Source organism: Hydra vulgaris, chromosome 15 (assembly GCF_038396675.1).
Source record: "Hydra vulgaris chromosome 15, alternate assembly HydraT2T_AEP".
In the NCBI taxonomy this organism is placed as follows: Eukaryota; Metazoa; Cnidaria; class Hydrozoa; order Anthoathecata; family Hydridae; genus Hydra; species Hydra vulgaris.
Genome location: NC_088934.1, coordinates 16930503 through 16946281, shown reverse-complemented (window position 1 = coordinate 16946281; position 15779 = coordinate 16930503). Strand labels below are relative to the sequence as shown.

Genomic DNA, 15779 nt, shown 5'->3' with positions numbered 1-15779 from the left:
ATACATACATACATACATACATACATACATACATACATACATACATACATACACATACATACATACATACTTACATACAAACATACATATTTATACATACTAAACTTAAATTTCATACCTTTTAGATTATCTTTTAACCAAGAAAAAAGTTGTAGACATGATAATATAGCTTTAAATATTTTAGAAATGGAGGTTGAAAAGTCTTCAAAGAAATCTGCTAAATCTTTTAAATCATTGTCAATAGATTCCAAGTTTTCAATTTCATTTATGGGTCTCTGAAAAATAAATACATAAAATTGAGTTTATACATTTACTACAATAAAAAAGTGTTGATAAAGATAATTATTAATTTATTAAAAGATAAATATTTAATAGTTCTATATTATTTAGCAGTAATCAAAAAAATAATACCATCATGTTTTCAACAGCAGTAAAATCTCCATGTAATTTGAGATTTTCTTTTACTTCTAATATTGTACTTGCATCATTAGAATATTTTTCCATTAAAAATACGCAGTTAATTTTTTCAACACAAGTTTCTATCTTCATTGTCTCAAACATTAAATTTAAGAACTTATTTAATAGAAAGAGTTCATTTTTGCATTGTTGAAATTCTTTAAATTCTTTAAATATTGAAACTACCTTAGATGGAGATATCTTACATGAAACTATGTCCACAAACTTGTTTTTCAAAATATCAGTTGTTGGTAAAATAATACTTTCAATCAAGTCAGTATAATTAATTGCTACCTTGTCTTTTGCAAATAATTCAATTTCTTTTTTAAACAAAAAACTACTCATTATTTTACAATCTGTCATTCTTGAAGCATGCTCAAACCAGTCAAATGAAATTCCAAAGTATGCACATACGTTATTAATAAAGAACGCTTCATTTGATAAATCCTGGAAATCTGATACTTTTTCATTATTTAACTCTTGAGTAGTTTCCACAAAAACCTCTTTACACGTTAGAACTGAATATTCTGAGCGATATATACCATCTAATACTTCTGTTTTAACTACAAAACAAAACAAAAAAAATAAAATACATTTTGTTTTTCTTTAAATTTTTTTAAACAAGTTTAAGTTTCTTTAATTCAAATATGTTCAATATAACTATTAATTAACTAATATGCGATTTATTGCTTATATGTGATTTGCTATTCAGTAGTCATTTCAACCATTTTTATTGGAATTGTGCATTTTTTTTGAAAGAAAAATAAACAAATATTGTTCTTTTGGATATTGAATTTAGGAATTAAAAATGCTTTACAAAATAAGATTTCCTGTGTATGTAAAATGCTAAACATGAAATTACACCATTTATCATTGAGAATATGACTAAAGGATTGCATCAAGAAAATTGATTTTTTGATATCAAGATTTCTTAGAGGACTTTGAAAGGCACGTCATTCAGCAATCAGAAGAAAAGTAAAATGACATTAGTCTTCCTAACTTGTTTAACTTAAAAAATTCAAGCAAAAAGTTTGCCAATTTTCTCATGCCTAACATACGCATGAGAAAATTGGCAAACCTAAACAAAGTTTCAAAAGTCAAAAGAGCTTTTCATCGATTCAAAATTTCTCTCTATTCAAAGCACATTTACGAATTTTTTTACACTTTCAAAGATAGATACTGTGTAAGAATTGGGTAGCAAAGGCAAAAAGATCACTGTGCACCGTAAAAATTTACCAGATGCTTTATATTATGATCTGCTACAGAGAAAAATATTTTCTGAATACATAGTAAAACTAGGTATTGATGGTGAAGCTGGATTTTGAAGTTTTTGTGGAAAAAAATAAGGATCACAGGCTTCACTCTCCACTAAACAAACAACTTTGACATCAATAACAAGACAAGCATTTTACCCGCAAAAGGGTGTTGACAAACAATTATAGAATTCTGTGTCAGAATGATTTGCTAAAATCATTTTTGTGTTATTTGACATGAAAGTTGCTACATTTTGTATGGTCTTCAGTCTCATGCATGAAGGCATACATGTACCTGGTACACAACTCAGTCAAATAATCTAGCTGAATGTAGAACTTTGCAAACCTCTTTAAATCTCTTATCAGGAGAGGATAGCCAGATCAGTCAAAAATTGTTGTACACATGAACCAATTCTTGCTTCAGAACCTGTCATTGATTTGATCCCACTAATAGAACTCTACTTTCTTCTAGGAGTGGTAAGCCATCTTTTTAAACTTTTCCAAAATGTATGGCCTTCAATCGATGTCTGGACAAAAGCTTTGCAAACAAATCAACAGTCATGGTTTAATTATTCATGATATTAAATTAATCATGGTTGCTAATATAAAGACAATAACTGGGAAAAACCTTTAAAAAATGTCTTTCTATAAAACTAGCCAAGTCAGCATTTCATGTCTTCCCAATAATTGATATGTTGAGAAAATTTGATTCTGCTGTGAATGCATTCTTTGAAAATCATCTGGAAGAAAATTTTTTGAAAAATTTTCAAGAATAACATTAAAAGTTCATACAGTCTTTTTTAATATAAAAGCTTTTATTTAAAGAAAAAACACACACTTGGAATTTACAATGACAGAAAACAGAATCTTTACACCATCGATTTCTAGTACATATAAATATATTAGTATATATAAATATTTTTTGTCTCGCTAAGAATATTGAAACTAAACTTCAAAATTGTGTTCTTGACTTTAATAGCATTATGTATGTAATCTGAATGTTTTAATTCACTGCAAGAGAATTTTATTAGAATTTGTTTTATTATTTTTGTTATATGTTGAAAATTGATTTTTTGAAAATGTCAAACATTTTATCAGAAGCACAAGAATTAACAATGGTCCAATTAACAGTGAGTTACTAATTTATAAAATGTATTTTAATGAAGTTTTGTGGATTTTTTTACAGTAAAAATGCATAATAATTATGAAATGTTTCACCATTAATGATATAGTAGATATAAAATTAAAAGTTAATTTGTTAAATTTTTATTTTTACAATAATAATATCAAGGGCTTTTGAATAATGGCAAATAGTGTTTTCATTAAAAAATAGCAACAAATAGCAAACAGTAATTTGTTAAATTTTGTTTACAAAGTTTAACAAATGTTTCCTATTCAATTTCATTTAACTTAGATTAATGAAGTTAAACGAACATTGTTGCTGCTTAATATTAAAATCTGCTAGCTTTTTTTTCAGGTCAGCTAAGTTAATTTTTTAATGAGTGAGTAGTATTTATTTCTAAAATGTATATTGTGCTAAAATATTTATTTAACAAAATAAAAAAAAAAATTGGATCAAATTATTTATTTAGCCTCTGACAGGCATATTATAAGTGATTTTATTTTGCCAAGATAAAACATTTTTACATTTATTATTTAAATCAGTTTTATTTTTAATATTGTTTATTGTTAAATCAGCATTCTACTGAAGGAGCAGAATAACGAATAACACATGAAACATGATGAATAACACATAAAATCTAATTTTTACATTTATTATTTTTAAAGTTTCTTTTAAAATCTTTAGGGATCAGGAACTATAATGAGAAATTAACTTTATTATAAAATATTGCATATTTTTTTATTATTATTGTGCATTTTATTTATTGATAAATGTTTTTATTTTAACTTAACTTGATTTAAATTAATTTGTGCTAATTTTACAATTTTTCTTTTGTAAAAGAAACATTGCAGTACTCTTTTTATTTAAGACCACACAAAAATAAAAGCAATCTCAATGTCAAAAATAGACACAAAGCAAATGCAAGCATTTAAAATGGCTTTTAAAGTGTATGTTCAAACACGCTCAGGCAATGATTAAAATTATCAGGAATTATCAGGCTGTAGCTTTTACTAACGAAAAAACTTGCAGAGCTTTTTGTAGCATTTATAGTAGTAAAGAATTGCAAACAAAACTTGCAAATCACTGTTTCCAATGTTTTAGAATAATTTAACCCGTGTAAATGTTGCATGAATTACTTTAACAGAAAACCTCAATTCGACCTATTTACTTTTCTTGATACTTTGAATATAAAACTTTGTAAGTTACCTTAAATCGCTCAGCAGTTTAACAATCACCATGACAATCACCTTTGCCATACATTTAGGTAATTTTTAACATAACATAACATTTTTAATAAAAACATTTGAATGCTCTATTCAAATAAAAATTAATTTGTTTTGATATTTTAATCATGAAAAAAAGTCTTGGATTTAGAATATTATTAACTTAATCTTTTAAAAATATAATGTAATAAATATTTTTGAAATAAATATCTTAAATATTTTGTAAATCGATAGTAAAAAAAAATTACATAACTACAGCAACTTGAAAATAAATTACCTATATTTGGAAGTATCGCTTTGCAAAGTTGAAGAGTGTAATTCACAACTTCTTCAACTCTATGGAAACAATTTAATTGCATCATGCATAAATCAAATCTTGCTTTAAAATTATCATAAAAATCTACTTTAACTACTTCAAGAAGCTTATATAAAATTTCTTTTTTGCTTATTAAATTTATCATAAAACTTATCGTTATTTTGCCATTGTTCATAATTTCAAAAATATGTTGAAATACTGATACAACTTCACAAATAAAAATTGCTGTTTCCTCTGACTTCGATTTTTTTCCTAAAACAAAATAAGAGTGTTTAAGTTAAGATTTTAACAAATTCAATTAAAAATTAGTTTTTATTATACTATTGTTTGTACACAAAAAATATTTTCTAAATAACTATTACAGAAACTTCATACAAATAAAACTATATAAATTATACAAATATATGTATAAATAGCTATACAAATATACAACTATATAAGTTAAACACATATAACTATAAAAATTATACAAATATAACTAACTATATAAATATGATCTAAATGTATATTTAACAAAAATCTTAATTTGAGGAATAACCTTTTTTTTTTTTTCAAAGTTAGTTTAGTTAGTTTATTATATAATTACTTTGAACAGGGTTATTCATCATAAGGATTAGAATAAAGAATTCATTGTTTGAAAAGAAAAAATAATTTTTTATTTAAATTGTCAGCAATGAAACACTATGTTTTAATACATTTACAGAAATATGTTATACTATTATACATTAAATTTCTTTTCTTCAATAAAACTGTATGTATAAAAACTGTATAATAACTAATAAAAAGATTTAAAAAAAATAAAAAAAATGGGCTAAAAGCAGTTCAAATAAAAAATTTTCTTAGCTAAATACAGAAATAATTATGTATTAAAATAACATATTAAATATTTTTATTAAAATAATGGTAAAATAAGAACTTGAATCATTCATGAATTTAAACAGGTAAAGCAAAAAAGCTTCATAGATATAGTTTATGCCATATATAATATGGTCATCAACAAAGTGAATTAATGGGTTAAGGGTCATTAGAGCAAAAAAATGATGTTTTCTATTAATGAGCAATAACTGCTAGATAAAAACTTTAACAAGAATAAATTAAAGACAAATATATCTGATTTAACTACTAAAAATAGGATATAAATTTTAGTAGTTGAACCAATAAAATAGAATGATTAAAAAATTGATAATTTTTAATCACTGAATTATTGATAAAAAGTTGATTTAATGCAACATTTTAAAAACAATCATTACAAATAAAACTAATAAAAACGCTTTTTCAAAATATAAATGATTAATATAGTTTTAGTATATGCATTTTCTAAATAATATCCTGATTTTTTTCTTTCTTTTTTTTCTCAACATCTTCGCTTCTAACAAGGCTGCAAGCAACCACTATAAGAGTTGGAAGTTACTGGAAGAGAAAATATAAAGTTTATAGAGCAAGATAATAATTGACAGACAACTTAAAAGATTGCAAATTATATGAATCAGGAAAACAAATTCCAAAGGACTGATGTTCATGGAAAAAAACTAGACAAATGACAGTTTTTAGAGCACTTAGGAACAGTCACAGTAAAAGCAGATGGCACAAAAAATGCTAGCTCTTTAGAGCAGTGCCTGTTAAAGTATTTGTAGAAAAGAAAAAGAGAAGCAACTTTACAACAATGTGATAATGGTTAGAGGTTGGCTGCAAGGGCAGGTCCAACTATGTTTACAATGCATTTTTGCACCTTGTCTAAAAGAGAAAGGGCATTATTGGAAGATCTGCCCCAGATATGGCAAAAGTATTCAATACAAAGACAGATTTGAAATTTATAGAGATAAAGAATAGAATCTGGAGTAAGAAAAGGTTGAGCTTGATAATGAGATGCAATCTTAGCAGATGCTAATTTTGCAATCAATTTGATTTGATTTGTGCCCAAGAAAGATCGGAAGTAAGAGAAGTAAGAGTTAACCTTAGAAGATAAAGGGTAGATGGCTCGTCAAGTAAATCACCGTTCATAAATACAGAAAAATCTGAATAACTGTGGCAATAATTGGCTGGAAAAAATTTTTCACCAGCCACTGTGAGCCCCATGATGTAGCAGAAGTGTGATCTTTTTCAAGCTCAAATGCCCCTTCCAAGCAATCAGAGAGTGTTGGCTTCTTATCAAGACAAGAATAAATAGTGGTATCATCAGCAAACAATGCCACCTTAGATGTGAGAATATCTGGAAAATCATTAATGTAAATTAAAAAGAGTATAGGGCATTGGATAGAACCTTGAGGAACCCCTGAAGTTACAGGATATGAAGAAGAGAGCTGTCCATTTAAGACAACATTTATACTACAATGGGAACGGAAGGATTCAATAATCTTAAAGATGTTACCTGATACACCGTAAAAAGAAAGCTTATGGAGAAAACCAGCATGCCAAAATTTAACAAAAACTTTAGAAATGTCAAGAGCGATAACCTAAACCTCTCCACCTCTATCTAATGTACGATAAAACCTATTAATTATTACTGTTAGCAAATCCACTGCAGAACGAGAAGATCCAAATCCATTATGATAATCAGAAAGTAAGTTATTAGATTCAAGATAAGAGATTAGGTGTTTGTTAATTAAAGATTCATAAACCTTGTTTATGATAGGAAGAAGACTAATGGGATGGTAGTTAGAGGAGTCAGATGTTTTATCTGTCAAATATTGTTTTTTAAAACAATATTTGACAGATTCAAATTAGCAATTCTAGCCATTTTGGGCGATCATTGATTGTTGACTGGCCGTTATTTTACATGCTGACTGTAACTAATGATAACTTTAAATAACTGGAACTATACATATATGTGTGTGTGTGTGTGTGTGTATGTGTATATATATATATATATATATATATATATATATATATATATATATATAAATATATATATACACTATATAGCTCTAGTTTATCTATTGAGCACTCTTTTAAGTATACATTATTACACAGAATAATACAAAGATATTTTATTCATACACACACACACACACACACACACACACACACACACACACACACACACACACACACACACACACACACATATATATAAAAACTATAAATAGCTAAAAAGTAAAATTAGAAACACCAGACATGTTGTGCCTACTCATGATATTCCACAAATGGAAGGCATCAATGGCAAAAAAATCTATTGGGGAATCTTTTTAAGTGAACTTATATAGATTGAAATCAAAACTGTCTACACATTACTAAATTCAGGTATTCAGATGCTAAAAAAATTAAAATGTTTCTATTCCAATGTAAACTCACTAAACAACAAATGCGTTGAATTTCAATTAAAACCATAACTGAATCCTAGTTTGATGAAAAGGCCTATTTTCTTGCCTAACTACTCTCATTACAATAAAAGCGGAATCAGCATAACGGGTCAAGGTATATGATGTCCTAATCAAACTTCAAGCAGAAATTAGTTATTAGTTGCATCTAAAGACCATCACACTCAAATCACCAAGTAAATACTGCAATTAACAACTTTATAACAACTGCTATCTAACTAGTAAAAACAAAATGTTTTTAAAGTTTTTCAATAACCGGTGATTTTGATTAGTCCGACAGGATTAAATTGTTCACATAATTTAGCATAAAACTTTGAGATTCTCTATTCAAATTTTTTAGTACAATCGGTGTTAATCCATTAGTAATCATAAATACTCAAAAAAAAGTAATAAAAAAAAAAAAGAAAAATTTTAGATAAAGTGTAACTTCACAAATAAGAATTTATAATTGAAAACAATAGTAAATTGGAAATAAAGAATAAAGAAACTTAAATAAAATCTGTGACAAGGTTGTTGCATGCTTCAATATCACCAATGTTAAAAGCTAAAAAAATGATTTAGATAGGTATAAATGAAAATATATTTACCTAGTTGGTCTAATAATACTTTGAAAGGTTTCCATGTTAGACAAAAATTTATTTTTTCATCAATAGAGTTTAAACACTCCCATTTTTTTGTAATAAATTTAATCAACATTGGACTGTAGCCTGAAGATAATTTGTATAGCCATCTTGAATCATAATTCATCTATGAAATTATAATATAATTTTTTTTAAATAATTATAGACTTATATAATAATATATAACATAACTTTTTTTTTTAATTTTATAACTCTTTAAATAAAATCACTTCCATAATTTAGTCTAGATAAACAAAATTATTATAAATAAAAATTTTTTTTTCAGAAATATAAAAACCCTATTAAAAAATTATTAATGATTTCTCTTCTTCTTTACAACAGAAAATTATTATTTATATATTTTTGTTAAGCAATTTGTAGCTGAACATGACAGAACTTTATAATAATATTTTTTTTTAAGTTATGAATTGTTTATCAAAACACAAAAACAAGAAAAGACACCATAAAGTAGAGCACTCCAAGCAGAACCCAAAGCAAGGCTTAACTTAATTTAACTTAAAGAGCTTAAGAGAAAATGCCTCACTTATGAATCAGATGAATTCACTTATGAATCACTTATGAAACACTTATGAATCAGTTATAAGAAAAATATTACTATATTAGGAGAATTATTACTTTATATCTATTAATTTATATTAACTATCCTTTTTTAAAAATTATTTGTAACCTGGGACATTTCTTCAATAGTAGCAGAAAAAGATTCAGTAAAAGGTGTCTGAATCAACTCATTGTAAGATAAAATATCCAATTCACAATAAGCTTCTAACAAAAGTTGTTTTCGAGCACTTTTCTAAAAAAAAAAAATAAGAGTCATACTAAAGAAGAATATAGTGTTCACTGTATAAATATTTTTTTCGGCATCTTCACTGCCAACAAGGCTGCAAGCAACCACTATTAGAGTTGAAAGTTGCAGGAAGAGAAAAGATGAAGTTTATAGAGCAAGATAACGATTAACAGACAACTTTTTTTCAAATTGTATGAATCAGGAAAAAAAAAGAAGGAAGCGAATTCCAAAGAACTGATGTTCAAGGAAATAAACTGAACGAATAAGAAATTTTAGAGCACTTATGAACAGTCACAATAAAATGATGAGACTTAATAGAATAACAAGCAACACAAGAATGAGTTTTAGAAGATGACACAAGAGGCGCTAGCTATTTAGAGCAATGCCCATTGAAGTATTTATAGAAAAGAAAAAAAGAAGCAATCTTACAACAATGTGATAATTGTTGGAGGATGGCTGCAAGAGCAGGTCCAACTATGTTATCCAAATGCATTTTTGCACCTTGACTAAAAGAGAAAGGATTTCAATGGAAGATCCATTCCAAATAATGCAGCAGTATTTCATACAAGGACGGATATGAGATTTATAGAGATAAAGAATAGAATCCATTGTGAGAAAGTGGCTAGCACAATAAAGAGATGCAACCTTAGCAGACGCTATTTTTGCAATCGATTTGATATATGGTTTCCAAGAAAGATTGGAAGTAAGAGTTAATCCTAAAAGATAAAGGGTAGATGACTCATTGAGTATATTACCATTCATAAATATCTGATTATTGCGAATATGATTAGCTGAAAAAAATTGAGTTTTCTCTGAGTTAAAGTTCACCAGCCACTGTGGGCCTCATGCTGTTGCAGAAGTGAGATCCTTTTCAAGCTCAAATGCCCCCTCCAAGCAATCAGAGAGTTGGCTTCTTACCAAGACAAGAATAAATGGTAGTATCATCAGCAAACAATGCCACCTTAGATGTAAGAATAACAGGAAAATCATTAATGTAAATTAAAAAGAGTACAGGGCCAAGGATAGAACCTCGAGGAACCCCTGAAGTTACAGGATATAAAGAAGAGTACTGCCTATTGAGGATAACTTTTATACTACGATCGGAAAGAAAGGATTCAATAATCAAAAAGATGTTAGCTGATACACCTTAAAAAGAAAGCTTATGGAGAAGACCAGCATGCTAAATTTTATCAAAAGCTTAAGAAATGTCAAGTGCAATAGCCTCTTCACATCTACTTAATGCACAATAACACCTATTGGTTATCACTGTTAGTAAATCAGCTGTGGAACAAGAAGACTAAAATCTATATTAATGATCAGAAAAAAAGTTTATTGCTTTAGATACAGAAGCTGGAGTGATACTAATGTCAATCAATGGATCAACTTGTTTAACGGCCAGATCAGGAAGAACGATACTAGTGGAATCAAAAAATGATATTGATAAAAAGTTCTTAGCAAACAATTCAGCTTTGTCTTTAGGTGAAGTGAAAAAATCTGAATTATGCAAGAGAGGTGGAATAACAGATTTACCCTTATTATATATACTGTTAAAGATTCTCCAGAAGCCACAAGAGCCTAATGTTTGAGATGATATACAAGATTTTGTGAGAATAGCAGGCTTTGACTTTAGACAAAACATTTTTACAATGGTTTCTGACTAAAGTAAACAGACTAATGTTTTCTAGAGAATTGTTTTGCTGATATATATGAATAAGACTTGACTTGGAATCGTCAAAAGGTAATAAAAGATTCCATGCCAGCCTGAATCCAAGAAGTTATGTAAAAAGTAAATTTGTCAGCAAGAAGACAAAAGATTTTGCCCAAGAGGCATGATGAAGAGAATTACAAAAAAATTCCCAGTCAACTACAGAGCAGTCAGCTCCCCTTATCATCGTACTGCTTACAACTGTTGTAACCAGTTCAATGATAAGGGGAATCTGATGATGGAGAAGAATGAGATAATAGTTTTAGAGAGATCAACCTGTGATCAGAAGCACCTATGGGTGAATGCAGAGAAACTGAGCACTGAATAGGATCAGAAACAAAACATAAGTCGAGTAGAGAACGCAAATGATTCAGATTGTCTGGAAAGCAAGGTGGAAAGTTGACTATTTGAATTAGAGATTGAGAAAGAAAAAGGTTGTGGGCCTTAAAGCTTGAAGAGTCACTGACACTAGAGCCAAGCCATACAGTGTGATGAGCATTAAAGTCACCACCATCAACAATATTGGCTAAAGGATAAAGAGAGAGGGCTTGATCAATTTGATCAGAAATAACATCGAAAAGATGTTTTCTTCTGTCAAAAAAAAAGTCTTGAGATGAAAGAGAGCAATATAGAACAAAGAGAAAGGTGACAAAGATAAAAATCTTTTTTTCTTATTTTGTTTATAAAACCACTGTTAAAAAATTCAAAACAATTTAAATTATTAACTTTTTTGTTTGCTTTAAATTTAAAAGAAACATAAAAAAAATCATATTAAAAATTAACTGACTATATTTATGCAACCCACTCTAAACTTGCATCTCTTTTTCGAGCTCGTCACTTTCTTACTTTGGATTCTATTCACTATCTCTATAAATCTCAAATCCGGCTTTGTATGGAATACAGTTGCCATATCTGGGGCGGTTCTTCTAATGATGCCCTTTCTCTTTTAGACAAGGTGCAAAAACGCATTGTAAACATAGTTGGACCTGCTCTTGCAGCCAACCTCCAACCATTATCACATGGTCGTAATTTGCATCTCTTTCTCTTTTCTACAAATACTATAATGGGCACTGCTCTAAAGAGCTAGCGTCTCTTGTGCCATCTACTAAAATTCATTCTCGTGTTACTCATCATTCAATTAAGTGTCGTCTTTTTTCTGTTCCTAACTGTTCCTAAGTGCTCCAAAAATGCTTATTCGTCTAGTTTTTTTCCTCGAACATCAGCTCTTTGGAATTTGCTTCCTTCATATTGCTTTCCTGATTCATATAATTTGCAATCCTTTAATTCGTCTGTCAATCATTATCTTGCTATAAAATCTTTATCTTTTTCCTTTCAATAACTTCCAACTTTAATTAGTGACTGCTTGCAGCCTTGTTGGAAGCGAAAATGTTTAAAAAAAAAAAAAAAAAAAAAAAAAAACTATTGTACAAAATACATTTGGATGTGTTTGGCTGCGTAAGACTTATAATACTAAAAAGGTTTCATTATACTTTGTTTTTCATTATTTATGTTTAATTGAGATTCCCTCTCTACTTTCTTCACTGTTTCTACTATTCTTGATTAATATCATTAAGTTAAAGTTTTTGCCTTAGTCGTTTCATTTTTTTTCTTGTTTTTTTATTTCTCATTGGTCATTTTTTACTTTAGCCGTTTGTTTAGGTTCTGAATTGTCTGTTTATTTATCAATTTATTTTTTTTATTTTGAAAAAAAAAACGAAGAAGAAATAATACATATAATTTATTTATAAATATTTTGTTATGAACTTGTTTTCTTTCTGATCTTATTAATTTACCTTAAGTAAGATGAGTAATATCCTAGATATAGATATATTAGAGAATGCTAGTATGGGAAACTCTCCTTTATATCAATCAAAAAAATTAAAAAACATTAATAACCTTAAAAATAAGTATATTTTACATGATCTTACTAAAGCAGAAAGAGTGTTATATTTTAAACTCTGAAAAGAAAGAAACATTTCTATATGCTATCCATGTAATATATAACAAAATGATCAAATTTAAGTAACTACAAGGCAGTTAACCACATGTGTTTATATATGAATGCAAATTTGCTAAATAATAAAATAAAGGAGTTCAAGGTATTATGTAGTGATGTAAATACATGTATTATCAGAGTAAAAGAAACTTGGTTCAAAGAGACTTCCATTACAAATTTAGAAGGTTACTTTTTGTATAGAAAAGATCATAAGAATGTTAGAATTGGTGATTGTGTTGCAATATACAAAGATATTAATTATGTATCTTATCAAGTTGAAAAAAAAATTCTGAGTTCCGACAAAATTGAACACAAGAGAATAGATTACTCCAAATTGAATCACATCCAGTTCTAGGAAATATTGAAAAAGGCTGCTCAGTTTTAAGTTACAAAATTTTGTTAGAGCAGAAAAGTTTTATAAATGAGAGAGTCATTGTAAGAGATATAGATGATAAGCGACCGGGGTTGATTTTAAAGTAACTCATAACTTAATAGTGGTTGCTTTCAATTTTGTTGTAAGTAAATTAGAGTTTAAAAATACAGTGTTTAATAAAAAGTATATGCAAAAACAAAATTATAATACAAAAAGTTATAAATTATAAATTTTTTTTCTAGCCCCTGCTATCAACTACTGCTAAATCTTATAATTTTGCAGGTGCCGGGTTTACAAAAAGTCTCATTTTTGCCGGGGATTTTAGCCTTCCTAATTATAGAAAAGTAAATTTCGATTTAATTAATAGGTCATTTTACAGATTGCTTAATGAGTTTTAATGGCAAAACAGTCCAGGAAATGTATTATATATTTATATATAATAATATTATATAATATATTTATATATTAATATTATCTATATAATATTGCTAAACTTAATAGTAGTAGTGCCCTTTCAAGGGGGTGTAGACACAGAACTCTTGGCAGTCATTGCAACCGAGGTACTGACGAGAAAGAGTTGTTTTATAAGAAAACGTGAACAAAAGTGTATGCAAATATCTAGCGTACATAAACTCAAATTATGTAATGTTAAAACATACTTAAACATATATTAAGTTTTTTTTAACTATAGCATTTATTCCCATTAAAAAAAAATTATATAGTTTTAAAATTTTGTGCCAGTGTGGCTGTGTGGATAGCGTGCAAAGCTTCAGAACATAAAAACCATGGTACCACTCGCAACTTTCTAATTTTAATTTTTTTAAATACAAAATAGTTTTGAAGATTTATAGGGATTATATAAAAACATAAGTAATGATTTTATACACTTTAACAAACAAAAAGATTTTTAATAAAAACAAATATTTAAAAACATCAAAAAATGTGGTGAAATTTGTTGCGTATGGGTCATGGTTGAGATACTTTTGTTATTTTAGTTTTACATTTCAAGTTTTCTACAACTAAGTTGAGATCGTTCAAGGAAAATGAGTATATAACATGTTTACATATATATATATATATATATATATATATATATATATATATATATATATATATATATATATATATATATATATATATATATATATATATATATATATATATTATAAAATCTATATAACTATAAAGTCGTTTTGTTGTGCATTTCAAGTTACAAAATTTTAAAAAAAAAGATGATTTAAATTTGCCACGCAGCGACCTTTTTTTTCTTAAAACAGTAAAGAGGTTTAAAGATATGTTTTTAATAAGAACATATTTGAAAATTCTAAATTTATATTTACAATATACCATTTTATTTAATTAAATTTTTAAAAAATAATAAAAAGGTAAAAATACTTAATATTAAAATAATAAACAAATTTAAAATTATCCATTTTATTATATTTATTATTTTTAAAAACAACAAAAAGGTAACATTACTTAATATTAAAGTAATAAAAAAATTTAAAGTGCGGTAAAAAAATTAAAATCTGCGGTAAAAAAAATTAAAATTTATGCGGTAGTGGTGTAGTGGTAGAGCGCTAGCTTCAAAAGCGAGAGGTTCCGAGTTCGATTCCCACCACGTCCCTGGTAGTACCCTGTTCAACTTGTTTCTCCGCACAGCAGCCTTGTTCGTCAAGGATCGTGTTTTGGAGTTATAGAGTTGAGAGAGGGTTATAACCACAAGTAGCCTCCTCATCTGTTGTGGCCTTCTCGGCCTTGGGGAGGTGAATTAAAATAAAAACAAAAAAAACAAACAAGTGTCATAGCTCTTTTATCACGCCCCCGTTTAACATTCTAAACTGAGTGTGCAACAATGACAGAATTTAGACAACTATAAAAATATTATTATACTGTGTATAATATTGAAAGAGCCAACTCGGACGATTTTAACTAAAAATGCATATAGTACTGTACATAATTATTTAACTGTTATAAACTTCTGAAATACCTTTGAATTTTCTATTATCGCTATCATAAATAATATAATTACTTGATATACTTTTATTTATAAATAGTATGCTTTTTTAGCTTTTAAATCTGTTTTTAAAGTTTCTAAAGTTTAATTTTTTAATGTTTTAATGAAACATGTTCTGTTTTGTAGGTGATGTATTAAAATTGTATCTTGACAGGCTGTTAATTTACAGAAGCTAAAGATGACGATATTTTCAATATAAGTGAGTTGTTTTCATTTTTCATTGGTTCTAAATAACTTTATGTTGGATATTCAATCACGTTTTATATGAATCTAATTATTTAGTACAGCATTAATGTTTGATGGTGATAGTTAGATTTTATTAAGTTAAATTTACATTTGCTATTTATTTTAGCTTCTGATTCATCATTTTGTACAAAATGTTTAAAATGGAATAATGATATTTTGTTTGTTATTTGTTTTTATTTCTAATTTATTTTCATCTTTAAAATTGATATAGTAAAAAAATTAATATTTTCTATTATGATTTTGTTATTCTATTTTATGAGATAAATTACTAATTTTAATTTTCAATTCGATTTACCTGTATTTTTTTTGCTCATATTTATTATAGCCAA

The 15779-nt window shown here is 27.2% G+C and overlaps 1 protein-coding gene across 3 annotated transcripts in view; it reads right to left on the bottom strand.

Moving 5' to 3' along the window:
• Nucleotides 1-15779, bottom strand: part of LOC136092367 (E3 ubiquitin-protein ligase rnf213-alpha-like) — a 237700-nt gene that overhangs the window by 130131 nt on the left and 91790 nt on the right. For all 3 annotated transcript variants that reach the window (XM_065820440.1, XM_065820441.1, XM_065820442.1), the window contains 5 exons: nt 8997-9119; nt 8276-8435; nt 4333-4623; nt 412-1019; nt 119-275 (listed from right to left, as the gene is read on the bottom strand). In XM_065820440.1, coding sequence (XP_065676512.1) covers nt 119-275; nt 412-1019; nt 4333-4623; nt 8276-8435; nt 8997-9119 — 1339 coding nt within the window. The remainder of the gene's footprint in view (nt 1-118; nt 276-411; nt 1020-4332; nt 4624-8275; nt 8436-8996; nt 9120-15779) is intronic.